This window comes from Microplitis mediator, chromosome 7 (genome assembly GCF_029852145.1).
Source record: "Microplitis mediator isolate UGA2020A chromosome 7, iyMicMedi2.1, whole genome shotgun sequence".
In the NCBI taxonomy this organism is placed as follows: Eukaryota; Metazoa; Arthropoda; class Insecta; order Hymenoptera; family Braconidae; genus Microplitis; species Microplitis mediator.
In genome coordinates, this window is record NC_079975.1 from 1137267 (window position 1) to 1162124 (window position 24858).

At 30.3% G+C, this 24858-nt stretch overlaps 2 protein-coding genes across 15 annotated transcripts in view; one reads left to right on the forward strand and one right to left on the reverse strand.

The window, feature by feature from the left end:
* Nucleotides 1–5345, forward strand: part of LOC130671806 (voltage-dependent L-type calcium channel subunit beta-2) — a 28085-nt gene extending 22740 nt beyond the window's left edge. For 7 of the 10 annotated variants that reach the window (XM_057475883.1, XM_057475887.1, XM_057475885.1 and 4 more), the window contains 2 exons: nucleotides 394–444; nucleotides 2761–5345. In XM_057475883.1, the coding sequence (XP_057331866.1) occupies nucleotides 394–444; nucleotides 2761–2996 (287 nt within the window). In that variant the 3' untranslated portion in view covers nucleotides 2997–5345. Of the gene's footprint in view, nucleotides 1–393; nucleotides 445–984; nucleotides 1050–1433; nucleotides 1822–2760 lie in introns of all 10 variants that reach the window. The other 3 variants (XR_008990579.1, XM_057475890.1, XM_057475888.1) reach the window with 3 other exon arrangements.
* A 3194-nt stretch (nucleotides 5346–8539) lies between these two features.
* Nucleotides 8540–23025, reverse strand: LOC130672416 (putative uncharacterized protein DDB_G0277255). Of its 5 annotated transcripts, none has more exons than XM_057476997.1 (6): nucleotides 22690–23025; nucleotides 21503–21780; nucleotides 10897–11153; nucleotides 9708–9771; nucleotides 9377–9625; nucleotides 8540–9163 (listed from the first exon to the last, which is right to left on the reverse strand). In XM_057476997.1, the coding sequence occupies exons 2-6, from the start codon at nucleotides 21707–21709 to the stop codon at nucleotides 8648–8650; spliced, it is 1293 nt and encodes a 430-aa protein (XP_057332980.1). In that variant the 5' UTR covers nucleotides 21710–21780; nucleotides 22690–23025; the 3' UTR covers nucleotides 8540–8647. The 5 variants fall into 5 exon arrangements, with proteins under 5 accessions (XP_057332980.1, XP_057332977.1, XP_057332979.1 ...); XM_057476994.1 differs by lacking the exon at nucleotides 22690–23025 and adding an exon at nucleotides 22078–22539 and having other exon boundaries at nucleotides 21503–21776; XM_057476996.1 differs by lacking the exon at nucleotides 22690–23025 and adding an exon at nucleotides 22068–22539 and having other exon boundaries at nucleotides 21503–21776.
* Nucleotides 23026–24858: the final 1833 nt, after the last annotated feature.

The window sequence follows — 24858 nt, forward strand, 5'->3', positions numbered from 1 at the left end:
CGTTCAGTCTTTTTAATAAATACGATAATGACACTCGTGTGTTGGGTTTAAATATTTAAAATCAAAAAGCGAATTTTTATTTTTTTTTAACTCTAATTTTTTTTTGTCTAAAAAATATTTTGTGATGAATTTTTGTTCAAAATTTCTCAATAAAAATCTATAAAAAATCTTGATAGGAATTTATTTTTAAAAAGTCGATTTCATACTAAAATTCAAAAGCCAAAGGTCAAATTTACTTGAAATAAAAATTTTCATTTTTAAAAATAAATTATCAACACAATATTCGCTTTTTGACTCAAAATAAATAATAATTTTTACAACTAAATGGCATAATTATCTCGCATAATAAAAATATTTGTTTATAATTATTTTTTTTTTCACATAAAATATTAGGCGGCCGACATGATTCATACTACGCTCACGATTCCAGAGGTAACAGAAACAGTTACGTTTGTATTCACAATTAATTATTACAACAACAATTATCATCAATTAAATATAATTACGTAATGTAAATGCAAACTACCTAATTGAATGTGTACGCAATTTATCTTAAACAGTTTTCTTTCAAACTCTTGCCTGTTCTATATCTCATAACTTCTCTTCTCTACTCTCTATCTCTCTACTACTATTATTATTATTTTACCTAAACTTGAATATTTATTGATCGATCGATCGAAAGTCGTTGAATTGAATCTCACATCACCCTCACTCTCAATCACCTTTAATTCAATTTAAATAATTAAATTTATTTATTAATTTGAGTAGCAATCGAGTCTCGGGTAAAATTTTCCCAGCAGGAAACTATAACCTCGGGTGTTTTCGGTTTTTACTCCCACTCTGGGTAGTTTATGTACTAAATACTTCCCCCCACCTTTCCTTGCGCATGCGCAGATTAGAAGTAATCGGTAGTGGGGGCGAGTTCTTGTTCATTCTCTTTCTGGGAGAAGTTTACTATGAATCTCCATGTCTATTTATTTTCAGCATCTATGTACGGGTCTCCACACTTATATCAACCCCAGTGATAAGTTATCATTATTTTACAACGCGTTAGTCATATTTATTTATTTTAATCATATATTTTAATTATTATTTATTTTTATTTTCTATTTTCACTTTTTCACTCTTTCTTTCTTTCTCTCTCTCTCTCTTTTCTTTGCTACTTTAAAAAAATTAATTGTTAAAAAAAATTTGCTGCACCATCCGCTACTTAATTATTTATTTTAATTAACATATTTATTAAAAATAATTTATAATTACCATTTTTATTGTTAGAAAATTACGATATTTTTTTTTTTACTTCATTTCATTACTTCGGAATTTTATGAAAGAGAATAATTGATAAAGTCGGCTTGTAAAATTCGTTTATTAAATATATTTATTATTAATTATGATAAATAATAATAATAATTATTATTAATTTAAAAAAAAAGTCATAGATCCGGTAGCTGCGACAGGAATCATCCGAAAATCGACAAGAATGAGTATTAGGAAGTGAAATAAATATATAAATATATATGAAATCAAGATGTATAATTAATTATTGAAGATAGTATATATAGATATATATATATATAAATAATTATTTTTATATTGTGACGGTTCGCACCCAGAGATGAGTGTGATAAAGAGAAAGAAAGAAAGAGTTAAAATATTTTTTTCCCAAGATATAGTGGACCAATATAAAAATCAAGAGTATTATGTATAAAGAACCCATCTATTTATTATTTAAGACTAAGAAGATAATTATTTTTAAAAAACGATACATTAAATAATAATAGTTTTATATAAAAATTCATTGCCAAAGTCTGAGTCGCGTTAGTAAGTACCGTATAGTTATTGGCATGACACGGGTGCGAATGCGTCTTGTAAAATGTTTTTTTTCTTTCATTCAAAAGATAATCAAAAACACACAAAATTTAAAAAATAAAGTGAAACACGATTAACCGATTTTATCAATTCATTCTTGGTTTTAATTGCAAGGGCATCTGTAGACTAGGATTTTTATTAATATCAATAACTTAGATAGTTTATTATTAATATGTGACAAATATAAAATGGAGAATTATTATTATTTTTAATTTTTTAGTTACATCTAATATGTGACTTTATATTTACTTGTGTGGCGAGCATGGAGTTTAATTTTTTCAAATTTTGGTGCTAAAAAATTTTGTATTTTTTTTTTTTTATTCAACAAGTACACAGAAAAAAAGAATTTCTTGGCGCAAGAAATATTTTGTATTATGAATTGAAGACAAAAATTTTTCTTGGCTCAAGAATTTTTTTTTCGCCTAAAAAATTTTTTTCTTGTTCCGAGAAAATTTTTTCTTATCCCAAGAAAAGTTTTGTTTTCACTTTATGATATAAAAAATTTCTTGGGTCAAGTAAAAATTTTCTTAGAACAAGAAAAAATTTTTTGCGCCAAGAAATCTTTTTTTCTGTGTAGTTAAAAAAAATCTATTGAATTATTAATAGAAAATTTTAAATGAAAATTTGATAAAAAAATTAAATATAAAATTTTTTGAAACCAAAAGAAAAAAAATTAATTTGAATTCACAAAACTGCATAATAATCATAATCTAAAATAATTTTTGTTGCCTACGTGTCGCATGTTTTATTTTTCTCAAAAGTGTGAATTGCATACTAAAAAAAAAAACGACCAAGACTCGTCATGTGTTAAAACCTAAAAATCTTTACAAATTAATTATTGAATATTCAAAAAACCCTAGACAATTTACTAATATCCATTTAAAATTACAGGACAAAGTGCGTACGGTGGAGCCCACGGGAGCACCAGGAGATCAAGATTAGAGCGCGGGACCCGCGAGCGGAACCACGAGCGCGAGCTCGAGCGTGAGCGCGAACGTGAGCGCGAACGCGACCGCGAGCACGACTACGGGACCGAAGAGGAGTCTTATCTGAGCGGTGGCGTCGACTACGGAAGCGTTTCCCGACGACGTCCTCAGCAGGACTCTCGAGCCCTTAATGCCATTTAGGAGCTGGAGCCCCGGGGCTTGTCGCTAAGATGTCCCCATTTGAAGACCACCGCCCTTTAGGAAAATTTAATCAACAAACTAAACAATTTATTAATTAAATTAATTAAAAAACGAAATAATAATAATAATAATTAAACAAGTAAATTAAATAATGTTATATCCTGTAATTGTTTATTAAAAGGCGACATGATTGCCTACGAATTGTTGGACCCTCGCGGTTCTATTTGAAGAGAAAAGGACACTCCTTTATATTATTATTATTATTATTGAATTTTAAATGTTTAATAGTAATAAATAATTAAAAATATATGATAAATAAATAATATTTCCTCTTGTAGTCCATTGAATATTTATCATTATTATTAATTATATTATTATAATTACTAATTACTATTAATTGTTATTATTATTTTTTCTTCTTGTTGAAGACCGACCAATCCTCTTATATATTTTTTTTTATTTTCTTTTATTACATTAGACAATTTTACTATTTCAATGGTATGTTTATATATATATCGAATATATATATATATTTTTTTTTTAAATTGTATTTGATAAAAAAAATTAACAATGAATTTAAAAAAATGACTTGTGTTAAATAATTTTGAACTCTGTATTTTTGAAGTGACTACGAAAGCCTCCGGGGCAAAAAAAATTTGTGGCGAAAATTTTAATTGTCTAAGTAAATAAAAAAAAAAAAATAAGTAAATAAATTTATAAAATATTGTTATTATTATTAATAATAAACCGTAATGTCGATGGCGATTGACAAGAAATAAAACGCTAAAAAAAAGTGGTAAATTTTAAAAAGTAAATAATAAATAAAAGGAACAAATTTTTAGTGTACGGATCCTTTGGGTCGGTAAAATTTAGAACGCTGTTTAAAATTTTAATAAAAAAAATATAAATAGTAATATTTAATATGAATTGTACTGATAATGGCGAGAGACAATTGTAGCCAAAGTGTTTTTAAATAATTTTGAAAAAAAAAAAAATTTATTCGAATTTTATTAGATAGGAAATTTTTTCGTTGCCAAATTAATGCGCTTTTGTTATTTTTTAATTAATTACTATTTATTTATTCATTATTTGAGTCGATAGGCTGACAATTTAAATCGGCTAATTTTCTTGTAACGAAAAAAATTTAAAATAAAATAAAAAAATGTAAAAAATGTGATTGTAAAAAAAAATTTGAAAAATTTTAAATTGCATGTTTAGTTGCATCAAATGACTAATTAATTGATCAATGATCATCAACACGTGTAGATCACTGTAGGTAAAATTTATATACATATATATACAGAAAATAAGAATTTTTTGGCGCGAAAAATTTTTTTGGAACGAAAGAAATTTTTCTTGGGGTGAAAATGAATTTCTGGCGCCAATAAATTTTTTTTTAGTTCTAAAAAAATTTAAGATGTTGAGTCATAATTCAAAAAATTTTCGCGCCAATAAATTTTAATTTTCTGTGTAAATTAAAAAATATTTTCCAATTTTCATGACTTATAAAATAACGCACACGCTATTCGTGTAAATAGATGAAATTAAAAGAGATTATATTATTATTATTATAATTATTAATATAAATATGAATATAAATATGAATTTTATTACTCTGGCGAGTGATTGATAAATAAATAAATAAATAAATGAAATAAAATATAAAGATGAATATATTTGTTGCAGTTTTGGCATCAAAGTTATAATCGAAGCAGTTGTAAATAATGTAATTGAAGAGTAATTAAATAATCAAGTATTTAATTGATATTTAAACAAGCATTGAGACTTAAAAGATTATTGAGTGTTTTAAATTTTTGTCTTTATCCCTATCGAGGAAAATAAATAAAAAGCGAAATGACGAAATAAAATAAATAATAATAATACTTGATCGGTAGGTCAAATATCATTAAAAAACATAAATAAATAATGTAAGTGATTGCACTTAAATTTTTCTATTCACTCATTTGCAAACTAGTTTGATACTAAATAAAAATAAATAAATAATTAAGCTAATGAGTAATGAATTTTTACACTCGATTTCAGAGTTAAATTATTTAAAATTTATTATAATAAAAGAAAAAGTAAAAAAAAAAATAATAATGAAATTTAATGAAAGTTTAATAAATTTATTTAAATTGTCAGATTAGTTTTATTTGTTTGTCGTTATGTCAATGCTGTGATGTCTAAGAAAATTGTAAGAAAATAACGAATGAAAGATTAATAATGTTGCAAAAACGTATTTCTCAAATCTTCCTTAAGAAATTACCACGCATATTTAATAGGAATTTTAATTCCTGTTAAATAACTTTCCCATGAAAAGAAAAAATTAATAAAGAAATTTAAAAAATATTGGAGTTTCTTAATTATTTTATCTTGTTCTTTGATCTTTACACGTTAATTAAATAGCGCGCATGCAAATAATTTTGACACCAAATTTTTAAATAAGTACGTTAAAATAAAATGATACTGAAGTTAGCTGACGTCCAACAATTTTTGGATTTTTTTTTAACAATAAATTATTAAAAGAAAAATATTTGAAAAAATTGCACCTATAGTTTATTTAATTTTCTACATGTGCATTTTTTTATTTTTATTTTTTTTTAAATTAAGTCGTTGAAACAAAAATTCGAAAATTTGTAACTGCCTGCTAACTTCAGGATCATAAAATGATACTAAAGTTAGCAGACGTCTAATAATTTTTGGATTTTTTTAAAAACGATAAATTATAAAAAAAAAAATTTGAAAAAATTGCACCTGTAGTTTTTAAAATTTTCTACATGTGCATATTTTTACTTTATTTTTTTACAATTGATTTTTTGAAATACGAAAATTCAAAAATTTTTGAATGTCTGCAAACTACAGGATCATGATCATAAAATCAAATGGCGGCAGATTATGATAGAAAAATATTTAAAAAATTAAAAAAAAAACACTTGAGTGTTTGAACAAACCTTGGCGGGGAAATAATGTGCAGAAGGGTGTCCTAATACACTTGGAGATTTGAATTAAATTGCTCCAAGTGTATTGCAGCTAAAAAACGTCACTTAACTGCTATTTCCTCACCAGACGATGCCAGATGATTTTGCTCAGGAAATAGGAAGGAATCAGCATCAGCCATCAGCAACACTTTACACCAGCACTGAACACTTAACACTTAACAACACCACAGACACTTTGCACAATTTAAATTTTACAAACACTGCACAATTTAATTAAATAACGACTATAAGCAAAAAATTTTATGGATAATTACACGACGCCACTGCAATACTGTTTCAATTTAAACGAAGAGAACGATCTAGACTATCACTGCCATTGACGATGATACTGACTGCCGCTATCGAACCGCCAGTCGATATGAAGTAATCGATTTTACGATAGAAAAAAAATTCAAAAATATGCACCTGTAGAAAATCAGAAAAACTATAGGTGCAATTTTTAAAAATATTTTTTGTTGTTATGTAATTTACTTAAAAAAAAATTCAAAAATTGGACGTTGGCTAACTTCAGTATCATGGATTTTAAATTAACAAAACGAATGACGACGAACGCCGGTAACTGAACGATATAAAAGATGGGACGATTCAATTATTTGTTATTTATATTTTAAGTACCGATAAAATTATTATCACGAAATGTTCGCTGGGTGGTAGAGAATATTTAAAGACGCGAGTTTTTATTTATTTTAACAAAAAAACACTGAATTTATTTATTTAATCACGACGGAGATACGGCCCGAGTTAATGCGATGGCGTCTAAGTGAAGTTTGACGCAGAACACTTGCGCAGTTGTAGAGACGGTTGGTACGACCTGCGCAGTAGATACAAAATAGACTCGCGCGTGCGCAGAAACTAGTCAGTCTCCCGCGTGATGGCTACTCTCATTGTCTTTGTCATCTGAACTCGGTTAAATAATTTGTTTATAATTACTGTGTGCCATGATTACGAACATATAAATCTTTTTAAATTATTTTTTGTTTAATGATAAATATTTAAATACATCAAACTATGTGTGTCAGTGAACGTGATGTGAATAATAAATTAAATTCAGTGCCGATGTAGTTCTCGCGTCGTTTTCCGACATCTTGGTTGTCGGAATTTGAATACTCAAATAAATATCTAAATGATCTAGTTTTATTAAAAATATTATTCTCAAATTATTCTTGTGAATTGATGATTAGTTACTTGTATAAATTTAATTATTTTGTGCGTGTTCATATCTTTAATTTATTTAGTTGGACAGCGGTGATGTATCAGTACTCGTAGCTGAGAATAAAAATGGCGGGAAGAGTGAGTAAATTCAAATAAATTTTTTTTTATTGTTAGTTAAAACATTACTAAGTAATTACGGAATCATTATAATGATTTTCATTGATTTATTTCATATTTATACCAACATTTATTTAATTTACTTCGAAAATTAAATTTTAAATTCTCCCGCGTGTTTTAAAAAGCGCTCTATTTAAAATTACGGTATTTTAAACAAATTTTACACGATTATTCATGTTTTAGTTTAAAAATTATGTATTTTTTTGCAAATATAAATCAATGAAAATATATATATAGATAAATGTTGGAAAATTTGAACACCTGCAACTCGACACTAAAGATACGATAAAACTAAAGCATAAATTTTAATATGATCGTAAAGTTAGCAGACAATTAACAATTATAAGAAAAAAAACGAAATTGGTTTGGATTGAAAAAATTTTTTATTTGAATTTTATAAATTTAAAAAAACAATTTAGTTAATAAATAATGAATTAATTGAAACTGAACGGGCATTCGTGCTTTATATACAAGCGAAATTTTACACAAGAATAAGCAATTACCGCTTATTAAATTAATAAATTTAAAAAACGCGTGATATACTTTTCATATAATATTTAAATACATAAAAATAATATTTTTAATTAATTAATTGATTAATTAATTAATAAAATATAATATAGATGCCATATAAAAACTACCTTTGGTACAATATTGTTTATAAAAAAAAACTTACAAACTAACGACATAGTTTTTCTTTGTATCGGTTTACAATTAAATATTTATCGATAGTACACTCACTATATTTTAAATATATCTAGCCTGATTAATAAATATATAATGTAAGTACAGAAGTAATAATAATTATAATTATCGATGACTTGAAAAATTTCCACTTTATTTAATTTGAATTTTTAAATTTCGCGGGAAATTAAATTATTCAAATTTTTAAATTTCCCGGGCAATTAAATTATTCAAACATTTTACTTAAATTAAAAAAATATCGAAATTACTTCTGCGCTAACAGTAAAATAATTAATAAATTAAATAATTAATTAATAAAATTTTAATTTAAATAAAAATCAAAAAATTTCCTTTTGGGGGCTAGATATATTTTCTACAAAAATAAAAGCTTGATAATTATAAATTTAATAAATAATCCAACCAAATTGGACTCCTTTTAATAATTATTTAAAAATATATAAATAATTACAAATTTATCTCGCAATCATTAAACGAATATTTTATTTAAAATATTCACCAATCTCTTCTTAAAAAAAAAAAAAAAAGAAAAAAAATAAACTGGTAATTTAAAATCAACAATCACTATAATCATAATCATTAAATAAATAAATACTTTACAGGCAATAATAACTTTATAAATTATATATAAAAAAAATTTTCATAATTTGAGAACCGGGATGCCCCGAGATGTTTTGACGTCAGCGGAGTCGAGGGCAAACTCTGCGGCAATAAATTAGACATTTTGGTGGTACGAGTCAGTGGGTTTCTTCCACATTCCTCGCTCGTACTCGTACTCGTACTCATAGAACTGTTACTTTTACTCACAGTAACATTATTCGGGTAATTATGATTATGATTATGTCTATTGTTGTTATTTACTTTACATTTGGCTCGCTGACGCAGTAGCAGGCAGTGTGATGACGCAGACAAACTTGGATTTGAATTACTACTAGTGTTATTATTATTATTATTACTGCTATTATTACTACTACTATTATTACTAGTATTATTATTATTATTATTACTATTATTATTTAAATTATCATGAGTTTTGGATTTATCAGAAGACAAATTTTGTTGTGACAAATGAATTTTATTCTGAAGATGTAGCCGCGATAACGCTGCACTTATCGTTGAATCTGATGCCCACATACTCTAAAAACATAAAAATAAATGTATGAATATATAAGTAGTTGATATTAATATTAATTCGATACAATTGATTATGATGAGTCAGGATAAAATCAGCAATTTAAATGTCTGCAAGTGAAGTATGGAGTCGTTGTCTGGTTAATTTATAAATTTATTGCGGTCGTAGACAATAAATTAAATGTTCATTTTCATTATTATTTTTTACTCGATGTTTACCTTTCTCCTATGTGGGTCGTAGTCCGGATTCCTGCGGATGCGAAGGTGTCTGTCGATACTCGTCCACTTCTGGGTGACTTTGAGCGGAGAGTCATCGGGATGCAACTTGCGCTGGTACTCTTCGCCTTCGCAGACTTCGTACAGGGAAAATTGCTCGACTCGCTCGGTTGAGTTGTAGCAATTCAGCAGCATTTGAATCAACTCGTCCACTGTCGTCCGCTCGGATATCAGTAGACTTTTGTATTTAGACTGCAAAAAAAAATTTATTATGTCTTTGTACTCAAAATTTTTTAATTGCTGATTGATTTTTTTTTTATGGGTTATTACTTACTCCGGACATTAATGCGCTGTCATATATTTTTACTAATCCACCGCGACGTGTTTGAAGTGAAAATCTGTAAATAATTAAATTTTTTTTGTTATAAATTTTGTAGTCAGTAATTTAATACACTGTAAAAAGAGCGGTGTTAAAAATGGACTTATTTTAACTCCGTCCGGTGTTAGAAGAAAATTACACCGGTGTAGGAGGAGTAATTCACCGGTGTTAAAAATACCGGTGTTAAAGCGGGGTAAATAGCGTCCGCTTGGAGTATTAATTTCAAAGATTATAAAACACATAAAAATGTCATGAGTGTCAATGTAGCAGACATAAGACAATTTTTAAATTATCTATAAAAAAATTAAACTATTAAATTGATAAAATAAAAAAAAATGCATGTACTGGTTTTAGAATTTTCTAAACGTCCATTTTTTAATTTTTTTTTTAAAAACAATTTTTTTTATTAATTTAAAATATTAAAAATTGTCAGATGCCCGCCAACTTTACTGTCATAAAAATGTCAGTTCTTTATGAAAATTAATAAAAAATATCATTTATTAACAAGTATAGTAATCAAGTAAGTAAAAATATTCACAAAGTAAAATATTTTAACACCGGTAAAGAATATCTACACCGGCGGCGGCGTTATTTTAACACTGGTCTAGAATATTTACACCGGCAGCCGTGTTATTTTAACACCGGAGAATTTTTTTAACACCGGTACAGAATATTTACACCGGCGGCGGCGTTATTTTAACACCGGTCTAGAATATTTACACCGGCAGCGGCGTTATTTTAATACCGGAGAATTTTTTTTAACACCGATCTAGAATATTTACACCGGCAGCGGCGTTATTTTAACACCAGAGAATTTTTTTTAACACCAGTACAGAATATTTACACCGGCAGCGGCGTTATTTTAACACCGGAGAATTTTTTTTAACACCGGTACAGAATATTTACACCGGCGGCGGCGTTATTTTAACACCGGTCTAGAATATTTACACCGGCAGTGGCGTTATTTTAACACCGGAGAATTTTTTTTAACACCGGTACAGAATATTTACACCGGTGGCGGCGTTATTTTAACACCGCTTTCGGTGTTGAACTTTAACACCGCCGATTTTAACACCTACACCGCTTGGATTTACCCCAGTGATTTTTTACAGAGTAAACATAATAAGGAAAAAAAAAAAATTACCTTGAATCACCACGTGGATGACAGGATTGTAGTACAGCAGGTCTAGCATCTTCATCTAGGGGTAAAATAGTCCTGACATTAGCCCGTCTGACAGTGACTTCCATAGTCATGTAAAAGAGCCTCGGGTCCCGGTGTCTCATTCGATATTTATTTAGTAAATTTTCCACGACTTCGTGACATGTTGTTTCGTATGTTATTGACAGTGTTTTGTATTCTATATCTGGTCTTAGACAATTAGCATACACTTTTATTGTCGTCTGCAACAGAATAAATGAATAATTTAATTTTTATTAAAATCACATTCCTTTAACTAATAAAGTTAAGAGTAAATTTAATATTTTATTTCCGCTCAATGAAATATTATTTGTGTCAATTAATATGGATATGGGCTCAGGAAAAGGAAAGTAGTAAAGTATAAAGTCATAAAGATTTGAAATATATAGTGTTGGGATAAAAATAAAAACGGAAACGAGTGATGTGGATGTGGATGTGGATGTGGATATGGATATGGGAGTTTTGTTTAAAGGGAGAAGAGAAGAAGAAAAGAGAAAGGAGAGTGCACTGAGGGTATGATGGTAAACAGTATATATTTATATAATAATACAGTAGTTTAAATTTTTAAACTAGTGCATATGTATGAGAAGGGGCAAAACGGAACTGTCAAGAAAAAAAATTCCAAATATGGAATGAAATGGGGGCCCTCTAAGAAAAAAAAGTCAAAAGTGAGTTGCGCTAAAACGAATTTTAAAAGTGGGACAAAATGGGCCCTCGATGGAAAAAATTCAAAATGTGACAGAATGGGTCACTAAGAAAGAAAATTTTAACTGTGGGACAAAAGGGGTCGCTCTAAAAAGAATTTTAAATATGGAACGGAATGGGCCCTTGAAGAAAAAAAAGTCAAAAGTGAATTGCTCTAAAACGAATTTTAAAAGTGGGACAAAATGGGCCCTCGATGAAAAAAATTCAAAATGTGACAGAATGGGTCACTAAGAAAAAAAATTTTAACTGTGGGACAAAAGGGGTCGCTCTAAAAAGAATTTTAAATATGGAACGGAATGGGCCCTTAAAGAAAAAAATTCAAAACGGGCCTCTAAGAAAAAATTTCAACTATCAGAGAAAAATGGGCCTCTTAACAAAAAAATTCAAAATATGGGGCAGCATTCACAGGTTTAATTTCAGATGACAATTTTTTTAACCAATTTTAGGTGGCTCAAATTGCCCCATGACCTTCACGCCCCCTTACGTAAATTTTTCAAAAAAATTCCGTCTCCCTTTCCCTCTATAATTTTAAATGTAAAAAAACTTTTACCGGTCTTGCCTACTCCCCCTACAATTATTTTACGTTAGCGGGTAACGTGCAAGTAAAAATGGAAATAGGAACACGAACGGTAATGGTGCAAGAGAAGTATATACATAGTAGTATTGTATTTGTATATAGAATAAAATATAACCGAAGAAATGGATGAAGAGGGCGATGTTATAATAATACTACAACAAGAGGAGTAGCACGTGCTTAAGAGTAGCACGTGTGGACGGATATCAACTTGGAGCCGTATCCAGCTCCTGGTTCTCTGTTTAGTTCTCTACTTTACTACTGCTCCCTTTGACCCTTCGTCATCAGAGTTGACGTAAATGTTCATCTGCATCCCGACCTTCTGTTATTGGTTTTAAAAAAAAATCTTAATCTACACCATTAGACTACAGTTTAGTTTATCTTAAGCGCAGGGCTTTTTAAAAATAACACGTTTACGTTTTATGGCTCTTATTTTTTTTCTATTTATAAAAATTGTATAAATATATTTTATACGTCTTATTTTTACGGGACTTGTTTACTAAATTCATCAACAAATTTATTTATAAATTTTATTTTTCACTAAAAAATTATTTTACTAAACGGTAATTTTTTTATTTTTAATTGTAGGTCATTTTTTACTCAAAAGCTAAAGGAAATTTAATTTCCTGTCCACTGGTTCAATTAAATATATACTCATTTTATACATTTAATATGACTGCATTAGAATTTAAAATTTTTTTCTTCAAAGTGAAATTTTTCTCTTTGCAGTGAAATTACAATAAAAATATCGCAGATACGGTAAAAATGGCTTATAGCGAATTTGTAGGAAATTTAATTCTCTACAAAAAATATATGAGTAACTTTTTATGTAAATCTGATAGTTTTCATAGAATTTAAAGATTTAAAATAAATTTCATCATTACTATTAATTAATTAAAAACAATGACTAATAAATAATAATAATGATAATGAATGTGTATAAACACTGTCTGTAGTTAATTCTGGAATGATGAAAGATGATAAAAAAAGCCAAGTATTTAAAACCGTTAGAGTACTGTCTTAAAATCAATTGAAACGCGGATGTGGGTTTAAAACAATTGAAAAACCCACATATATATTTATATTATTTTTCATAACAATTATTACATTACAAAACATAAAGTACATTAACAACGTCTTCCGGATTGACAAATACAAAATATGAAAAAGTATATTTTAAGTAAATAAGACAATTATTTATTATACCAAATTGTCAGTGTCCGTGTCCGTACCCGCGACCGCGTCCGCGTCCGTATCCTCGATTCCACGAGTCCGCGTTTTTTATTTCTATTGCGTGTTACATATACACATAAATATGTGCCTACATATGTACAATAAAAATCCTACACGGTACGACACGACTTGCGACACTGAACTACGTACTCTACTCCACAAAATTAATTTAAAAAAAAAAATAAAAAAAAATTACTACTAAATAAATTAGTCCGTGTGAATGCCGACGTTCTCATTTTTATTTTCCACATATATATATATACATATAACTACATACTAAAATACTTAATTTAATTAGATAATAGCAACCTGATGCGTTAATTTTATCGTCATTAAAAAAAAGCAAATTGTGCACGACAATTGTAAAAGATAAAATAAAGTATCCGATGTCTTGTGATGATAATAAATAATAATAATAATAATGATGATAACAATTCTAGTGACACACAAGTCGAGCTAGAGCATCATTACAAGTAAGCACAATACGAATCTCTGTATGTAATTACAGTGGAAAAAAATATATATTAATGACAATGATAAGATTTGCTATGCGGAGATTAAATTTATAAATTTTTATCACTTTCAAATCTTGGAGTAAATTATTTTTATTTTTAATGCAAAGAAATTTTAATGACTTTTATAAATAAGATGCTCGCTTTCACGTTATTTTTATAGAGAATAAAAATAACAACAACGACATGTTTATTATTATGTATATATATGTGTATATATATGGAGATGTATTGAAGACGAACAATGAGAGGTAAATTCACGAGAGAGCCTGGGAGATTTATTTTTTTATGTCGCTCTCTTTCTCTCTCTCTCTGAAAGTTACATAGTCTATAGTGTATTGTATTGAGTGTAAGTACAAGTATGTACAGCAGCAGCAATAATAATAAAATATTTCGCACGGAATAAAATAGTGACTGATGATTAAGACGAGTTTTATATTTTAATTTTGTTGCGGTTACCGTGCGGCTGATAATTAATGAAAAGGGAAAAAGAAACTCGAGTTGTCAGCCGGGTCGCGGGTCGCAACTCTCAATTCTTTAATTAAGTCGCGTCTTTCTCTTTGGGCTTAAATAGTCGAGTGCCGGTGATATGAAGAGCTCGTGCGAACCGAGTTTTGTTTTCTTTTGCTGGTAATTTTATTTTTTAATGAAACTTCGAGAGCTGTCACACGGCACAGTTTACATAATTTCCCTTCATTATTTAAATCTGATCTGGAATCTCGAGATTTTTAGGTGAAATTCGATTTTATTGGAAGCGGAGTTTGATGCTGGGGATTTTATAGAAATTTTATATCGACTTGCAATCAGTGAATGGAATTTTAATAATTAGAGATAGAGGTTTGATCTAGAGTGACCTTAAGATGATAATAGATAAATTGACTCGATGAGATGCGTACACGGAAAAAAATGTTGGTTCAAAACCTACTAATTTTTATTATGCTGTCGACGAAATTTGAAACAGGAAGGGAAGCATCCACAAAATAATTATGCTCATACGAAAAATTATTATGCTGTATCATAATACTTACGCGCAAGACACTTATCGATAAGATTTAATAAAAATTACTTCCATGCATTATAATAATTGTGATGCGGCATAATAATTTTTCATAAGAGCATAATAATTTTTTGGATGCTTCCCTTCCTGTTTCAAGTTTCGTCGACAGCATAATAAAAATTAGTAGGTTTTGAAACAACATTTTTCTCCGTGTAGTTTAGGAGTTATCATGTTTTCATATAAACTTACAAGATATCAATGAAAAATTTCACGATTTTCTGTCAAGTTTTATTTTTTTATTTATACACTGTAAAAAATCGCCGGGGTGAGTCCAAGCGGTGTAGGTGTTAAAATTATCGGTGTTAAATTTACCCCCGAAAGCGGTGTGAAAATAACGCCGCCACCGGTGTAAATATTCTTTACCGGTGTTAAAATATTTTACTTACTCGATTACTATACTTGTTAATAAATGATATTTTTTATTAATTTTCATAAAAAACTGACATTTTTTGTGTTTTATAATCTTCAAAGTTAATACTCCAAGCAGACGCAATTTACCCCGCTTTTACACCGGCATTACTCCACTTTTACACCTGTTACCCCGCTTTTACACCGGTTTTACTCCGATTTTACACCGGTTACCCAGCTTTAACACCGGTGTATTACTCCTCCTACACCGGTGTAATTTTATTTTAACACCGGGCGGAATTAAAATGACCCCATATTCAACACCGCTCTTTTTACAGTGTAAATAAAAAAATTTGCGAAATGACCGCGGATTAAATCCGGAGTAAATACGGAGCGGATGACTGTTTATTTATTTAATCCCCTCAGAGTGAAATTTACTCCGCATTAAAAATTTTGTAATCATAAATTAATAAAAATAAAAAAATCCTTGTGACATTAAAAGACAACATATGAGAATGACTTTGAAGTGTTGGCCTCCCGTTTTAATTTGCTCCATATAATATTCCGCAAATTTTTTTGCAATGCATCTCTCAAGCTCCGGGACTGTTAGTTAAATTTTTATTGCGATACACGGCCATCTGGTTTCAAGGTTTCCTGTCAGTGTACATTCTGTATCATGTATAGAGAGCAGTAGCCAATGCAGGCAATTGCGTGAAAAACCCGCAGGAGCAGATGCATTACACAGACACTTTTTAAAATTACGGTCAATGACATGTCCAACAAACTCAAACTTTATTATCCTTATCACAATGATAACGGCACGCCCTATTTATACTTATTTTATTTATTTTAAATTCTTTGTTTGAATTTTATTTTATTTTTTGGTAAATTCCTATGGTTTTTTGGTAACTTTATTTTCATACCATCACAATAAGTGCAGACGTACTGTGTGGTTTTTATTATCTAATTTAATAATGACCTTGTGCAATAACAACAACAATAACAATAATAACAAAAATAGTGGTTACTGGTTTCTCGGTTTCATCAAAAGACTTTACACATCTTTACAACTAAGCCCAAGTCTTTGACTTGTTCAAGAGGAAGATGAATTGCTGAAGGTGAGGTAAAAAATTTTTTTAAAAAAGGGAACAAAAAAAAAGTCAGTATCCAATCACGCAATCTAAAGGTTCTCATTTCAACAATTTCATTCCTGTTACACTTGACTGAAGATGATGTTATATATTTTAAATAGAAAGTTATTTCCTTATTTTAATAGGATTCTTTTAAATTTAAATTAGATAATTATTATTTATAATTACAATTCAACAATTCATTTTTTTTTTTAAGAAAATTTTTAATTAAAGTCTCAGATAAAATTTAAACAAAAATTTTTATGATACTGAAGTTAGCAGACATCGAATAATTTTTTGGATTTTTTTTTAGACGATAAACCAGAAGAAAAAAAATATTTGAAAAAATTGCACCTGTAGTTTTTGAAATTTTCTACATGTGAATATTTTTAGTTTTTTTTTTTCTTCAAATTTAATTGTTCAAAAAAAAATCAAAAAATTTTCAATTGTCTGCTAACTTCAGGATCATAAATTTTTGATAAAAGTTCATAAAAAAATAAAAAAAAAATCAGTAGAAATACCAGCGAGAGTCTCTGGATACTTGACTTATTTTATCACCATCATTACATTACTAGTTTTATTTTTAACATTAATTCCCGAGATCGAGAGCAATCCCCGATTCAAGGGCAATCTTTACACAACTTTAATACCCGACTTATTGACACTTGGTCAAGTGAGATCAACCAGGTTAAACGACCGTCGTCATCTTCATATTCACATTTTCCTCGTACTTCTCCATCCTCATCCTTATCCCCACCCCATCCTCAGCCTTTTTTCCATCAAGCCCAGCTCCAAAAAAACTGAGACCAAAAAAACCTAAAACAATCACCCGAATCGGCAGATGCCAGGCAGATTTTCTCATAAAAAATTTCTAAAAAAGTCAAGGACCGTAAAAATAAAAAATGAATATTTTTAAGGGCCCGTATGTTGTGTCGTGTGCTAACAAAGCCCGTCAAGAATTTTACCGGATGCTCATTCATTCGTACGTACATACGCGTGCTAGCACTAAACATCCTCATATATATATATTATATGAAAGTAACATATATATATAACGTGCCACGGTGTCGCGCCATCGGTTATTCTCTCGTTTAAAACAATCAACATCATATACGCTTATGTTACATAGCAATTTATATATACACATATATATATATATATATGAAACATTTAAAAAGTCCACGTCTCAAAATGGATTGATGTGAGCAGAGTAAGTGGACAGAGGAAGGAGCAATTAATAAAAGCTAAGCCCATATCCGTTTGTTTAAAATGATCTGGAGTAAGAGCGTGTAATATTTATACTTGTCCACATAACAATTATTTGTTTTACGCCCATGCCCACATAATAATAGTCTACATGGGTACTGTACAAAACAGATACACTGTAAGGGTATATGTACATTAAAAGTAAAAGAGATCGGCGAAACTCTTTGATCAACAGCTGTCATTTCCTCTGCAGTCTCCTCCTTCACTCCACTCCACTCTACTCAAGTCCATATTCTCTTTAGTTTCATGCACATAGTGGCCAAGTATTTTTTGACAAAAGTCTTATGGTTTTTTAGCCAAAAGGTCTTGGCTTGGGCTCGCTTTGGTTTTATATTTTCACCGGGTGACGATGGAGGCACGTGCTCAAAGTTAAGGCAGGATGTGTCCTAAAGAAACCTTTGTTTAATCTTTAAATATATATTATATATATATATATTTTTTGCGAGGATTCTCGGTATTTTGTTTTATAGATTTCTTTTTTGGAGGCCTTCGACTGGAACGAATCACGAAATTTGCACGAAAAATAGATTTAGGCCCTGAAGGTCCGGGTCCGGGTCCGGCTCCTGGAAGCGTATTTGCAATTCAAATGGAAAATTTATTGGTTATATATTAATATTAATTTTGGAAAGTTTTTTTGAATCGTAAATCTCAGAGAATATTGAATTTAAGGCTTGGAAAATTTAATGCGCTTTACTTGGGCCTCCTTGGAATGTAACTTAGGGTCTTCTGAGTCGATTAACTTCACGGGAAGAGAAACCAATTAAGTGCTGATTGTTTAAGTATGACTTTATTTATTATATAGGATTCCATCGGCGGGTTTTTTGTTCAGGCCGCTGAGATTTTCTTAAAGTTCATTTATAATTATCACGTTTACGTTTCAGTTTTTGGTTTTAACTAGTTATTAATGGGCGGCTATTAAATTAACGATGATTTGAGTGATGATTCAATGGAGTTGTAATCAAAAGTAATAGTAGACTGATGAAAAATAACCAACTCGGTGGTCGCGTACTTGGAAAGCTATCGAGTTTCCGTAGGTATGAATGTATGACCGGAAAAGAGTTATTTTAAAGATAAAATTAGACTTTTTAGCATAAATAACTCGGTAAATTGACCTACAATTGCATTAGATTGTTTATTAGAATTTCATTTCTGCAATCATGTGACTTTTTGCACTTTAATGCCGCGTTCAGTTCAAATCGGCTATCCATGATTTCAAATATAAATTAAAATTATTGAATGTAAATATTCAAAAATGCTTTTTGGTAGCAGCCAGAAGAATCAGGCAGATTTTTTCCTTTTGTACCAAATGGTATTTTACAAAATTAAGGGATTGCAAAAAAAAATTCCGTTTTTTCTGTGCACGCAGAAAAAACAGATATCTTGAGTCAAGAAAATATTTTTGAAGACAAACGTTTTCGGGAACCAAGTCAAGATTTTCTTGAGCCAAGAGAATTCGTCTTGGTTGGAGAAGATTTCTACTTTATCTGAGAAAATTTAGGTCTCCAAAAAAATTTTCTTGAATCAAGAATATTTACCTTCAGTCGAGAATTTTTTTTTTTGTGTGTGATAATGAAATTTGAATTTGAAATAAAAATTTTTAATTATAGTTATAAAATAAAATTACATATTATAAATACGAAATTATAATAATGCACTCAAGAATGTGAATATAAATTGAGCGATATTACGTTACACTAATTGCAAAATACTTGATTGAGGAAATATGTTGTATTTACGGTACGTGGAATTATCGATTAATATGTATACTTATTATTTAAGTGTTATTAAAAAATCGACGACAGAGATACCGTAAAAACGTGGCATTACATTGAAGAGGGGCACAGATTGATGGTACGGGATGGGGACCGATTGAAGACTGCGTAGTGAGATGATAAAAGTATGTGGAGAGCAAGTATGTGAATAAGTGGGATGTAGGAAAGGAAATAAACAAAAGAGAAACTGGATCTTGGTACTCGAATCAAGTGATGTCTCGATTGGACGTAACATTGGCGCCCGCACGCGCGTCAGCCATCAGTTGGCATCAGTTGGCATCAGTTTAGCAGGAACCCGGGATAGGATAGAATAGCATATTGAGTACTATACCCAATACCCAGCAAATACGGATAGGACTCATCTGGCCACACCATCACCATCACTACCATCATTACAACGTCCGTAGTCTGTAGTCAGTAGTCAGCAGCCAGGATGTGCGGCCTCAAGAGTACTATAGACTGTGGACGTTGAGTCCAACAGCTGGGAACGATCAAACTACTCCACTACGTAGTATTATGTAGTAATTCTCAGTGCATACCACACTAAAGACCGTAGTAGTCCATCAGAAGAGAGAGAGAGAGAGATTGAGCCACAAGTAGAGAAGTAGAAGCAGAGGTAGAGGCATAACACCGATCAGAGGACGGCCAATCCATCCAGGACCGGAAGTCAAGAGTGGACGGCTGAACCCGCGGAAGTCCCGAGCCCAGTAATTGCATGAGGAAGCGACGTGACAAGAAAATCTCTTTGTTTATAAATGTCAATATTTTCTTTTTTTTTCCTACTAATCTATTCTTATAAATACGTATATAAATATATGTGCATGTACTTGTAATTATTTTTACACTTCAATTATTATGGAGATTTACTGCTGTGTTACTAACGGATGTAAATGTTTGTGTTTATTTATTGTTGGGAAATAATTATAAGCCGATTTTGAAAATTTTATTGTTTATTTTTAAATTTTATTAGGGAGTTTATTTTAAGTATCATATTTATGATGGAAAATTAATTTTCATGCTTTCAGGATTATACTCATATATTTTATTGATACAAGTCTTTCTTTAAATAAATATAAAGTCCAAAAAATGTGATTCTTATATATATATGGATAATAATAATATATATTCATCTTAAGAAAATATTTTTCACTCAAAACTAGCCATTGACTCAAAAAAAAAGTCTTAGGCTCTAAAAAAATAAATTTTTCTCCCAGTAGTAAAAATGTTTCAATTAAAAAAAATGATTCACTTAAATTAGTAACAAATATTTTTCTTTTAATTTTTTAAAAATAACATTGATTTAATTAAAATATATGATTTCATTTTGTAAAAATATCTTAGACTTTGTCAACCGAGAGACCACAACTGACTCATTTAGCCGCAAAAATATATGTTATTATCGCAAGTAAAATAAATAGATCTGACTAATTTCATAAATAATTACCAATAATTAAAATTTTGTACGTCAATAATAATAAAAAAAACATGTAATTTTTTTTTAAGCAAAAATGAAACGATTGCGTTATGGTACCACATATGTTAAGATACAAGTTAACGAAAACCACCAACGCGATGTAGTCTGTTCTGGCTTCATTAAATTTTTTTACTGATCTGGTGATACAGTGTCTGTATTAGCTACATATATATATATGTATATGTATAAATATATGTACAAGTGTGTACATACACAAGGAGATCAACAGTTGGTCTTCCCACGGCGAATGTGGGCGACAAAAAACGTTGAATTGGCGTAAAACATTACGCCCATGGGACTCAATTGAAAGGTCAGTAAAAAATAATTTAAAAATAATTGTGATAAATAAAAATGTTTATTATTTCGCAATAAATAGGATATTGCAATTGCCAGCTATTGTGTCAACTGATTAAATTTCCGCGACACCGATACCAAATATGTGATGCTGATAAAATAGTAGATAAAAATAAAGAGGACTTACTTGTTGCGGGGCATTATCAGCAGGTGAAAAAGATGATAGCGCAGTAAGTGGAATTAGAGATGCGCAAGATGAGGCACGTGAGGGTGGTGGAGTATGACTAGGGGTTGGACTTCCGCTTCCGCAGCTACTGTTGTCCCCATTGCTGGAGGCCAGGCTGACACTGTCGCATCTTCCTCTCCAGGGTGATATCGACACGTGTTTCAGCATCCCTCTTATCTGTCTCCCTCTTATCCTTATCCTTATACTCCGATACCCGGTACTCTAGTACTCCTATCTGCCTTCGTAACAGAACACACACACGATAATTTTATTATCATCTCCATACAACAACAATTATTATTATCTATATTATAAATACTCCGAGGAGAGATATCCGCATATTAGACGCCGCATAAATCATATCGTCTCGCGTTTTAAAAATAAACTTTTCATACAAAGCTTGAGAAGGAAAAAAAAATATTAAAATAAATAACAGACAGCATGCAAATGAGGCATATGAATAAAAATTAATAAAAAAAAAGGTCGACGCACGTGTGTCGATTAAATTACTCGAAAAAAACCACACCTTCACTCACCTTGCTCGGGCTCGAAATAATGCAACTTAAGTCCGTGTGCAGTCGCGGTTTTTTTTTTTAAATTTTTATTTAAATCATTGACAGTATGCGTAATTCAGAAGTATTTCGAACGAGTCACACTAACGAGTCACCACTGCAATTCACAATGTAAGTACAGTCATCGATATTACTAATGTCCCACTAATTAGACGTGAACGGACAATGATTTTGAACTCCCGCGATTATTTAATTTTGAAAACTACTCGAGTTGTGTTAAGTAGCGATTAAAATATTTATGGAGTTGAATTATGCCGTTAACAGACACCACAAGCGCGCGGATTGAATTTAAAAATTAAAATGCATAACAACAATAACAATAATTATGATGATAAATATTTATATGACATACGAAGCGACTTGTAGACCAGCGCAAGCAAGACTGACTGAATAGTGTGTAGTGTACTCGTGTGGCTGCCTCCACTCCTCGAGCCTCTACCTCTGGAGTATAATTTTTCTTGTTGGGTCTTTTCCTCTCTGTCTTACACCAGCGACCAGCCCACGTCCGGTGTCGCCGGGGAAAGGGAACCCGCGTTATGCGCGACCGCGTACTAGTGTATGGTGTCGTATCCTTACCCATGGACGTGGATTTTATGGTGTGTCCAGGTCCCAGTCGCAGGATTGTCAATCGCGGGGGCGTCCTTGTTCCGTGTCGCTCCTTTTTGTTACAATACAAATACAAATACAAATATACGGATCCCCTCCTTTCTAGCCGAGCTTTTGTTGTCCCAGTAGATGGATGATGTGATGCACTTTGTGTTTGTGTGCCCGGTAAGAGAGATGCCAAAGGTAGATGGATTGTAGGGCTCATGGATAAATATAATAGTGTCCATTGCACCCCGTGGTAGACACTAATGAATATTATTTACGGTTCAACTTTAGCTGCTCCGTTTCTGCTTTGCTTTACTTTAGATTTCTCGGCGAAGAATCGACGCCTTTGAATTTTATTTGCTACAGTATATTCTTGTATCTTGTATATATATATATATTTAAATATATATGTATATGTAGGATTATTGTATCTTGTTGATGAACAATGAACCACTTGTACTATTTTATCAAGGGGTTTATGTATTTTAAAATTTTAAAAACTGTAAAATAAAAATATCATATTTTAAATAATCACAGTAATTTTATTTAAAATTATTAATTATCATTTTTACTCACAATTAATAACAAATTTTTTTTTTAATAAAATTCATAATTAATTTTCAAAAATAAAAATTTATCAAAATCTTGAGTTAAAATTTCCGGTATTTTATGAATCAAATGAAAATTTTCACCACGAAAAAATAAAATTTTAAATGAATAAAAAAAATTTGTAGTATCAAATGATAAAGGAGATACGGTAAATGAATAGAGGTTTAAAACACGACAACAAACACCATAGCAGAGTTTGTTACTGTATATTAGTACGATGGTCGGTCGTACTCGTGGGAGTTTTGGAAATCGTTTGGTTTGGGATCGAGGAATATCGCGGTCCAGCAATACGACCAGCGAACCGGCTGTGGGTCCCATGGTGTTGCGTTACTTTTATTTCCCACAGGCTAACAACCAACACCGACGTATAATAATACAACATGACCAGCCAACAACCAGCAACTACAACATAACACTTGATAGAAAGAGTACGTCCGCGTACAACTTTCACGGATGCCAAAGTCCTTCATGTATACGAATTACTATACCTGTATACGCATTACCAAATATACCGCACATACATCCACATGACAGTATAATGCCCACATACGTGTATGTAATATATAATACACATCCACACATTGAGCATCGATGTATAATATATATGTATACATATATATAATATGCGTATAAATCGCCCACATCCACCTGTACAGAGACCAACACAAGGCCGTTTATTACGCATGTTAATGCCCTGTACACTTGTTTTCATTTACTACTCAGTACTTATTGCTGCTAATATTTAAAAAAAAAATTAACGCACACACTAATATTTATTTATAAAAATATGTAGTATGTCATCTTGTAAGGTGATACATTCTTATCCATTCGACTGAATCGATAGCAATGCCCGCAATATTATTATTATTGTTATTAGATATCATGAGTATCAAACTTATGATATAATAAAAATTACGGACTCTTTCTCTTTAATTTAAACATCGCGCTCAACTTATGTATATATATGTATATGTTATGTATAAACATATAAATAAGGGACATGGTAAAAGTTTCATCTCTTTTTTATCTTTATTGCGTCACAGTAAATACGAGATTAGATTAGAATGCGAAAAATAAAACCTTTGTACTTGAAAATATTTGAACTGAGAAAATATTTTTCGGTAGACACCCAGCGAAAAAAATATATATTATTTATAAGTGGATTTATTTCATTAAATTATGATCCCTACAAGAATGTATTTTTTCATATATTCAAATTTTGTTTTACTGAAAATCATGAAATGGTAAAAATATATGGACTTTTTCTAGCGATAAATTAAAATTTCAAGGAATATTTTCTGCTGGATACTCTGTAAAAAATCCGGAGTGAATTCAGATTGAAATTAAATCCGAATTCACTCCGCCACTCGGAGTTACGGAGTTTAAAAAAAAACACTCCGCATGCGGAGTGAATTGGGAGTTTTTTTTAGCGGACTGATTGCGGAGTGACGCGGATTTTATTTCACTCCCAATTCACTCCGGTTCGGAGTTTTAATACTTAAATAAATTTATATTAATTTATATTAAACTGCTAAACAATGCGTG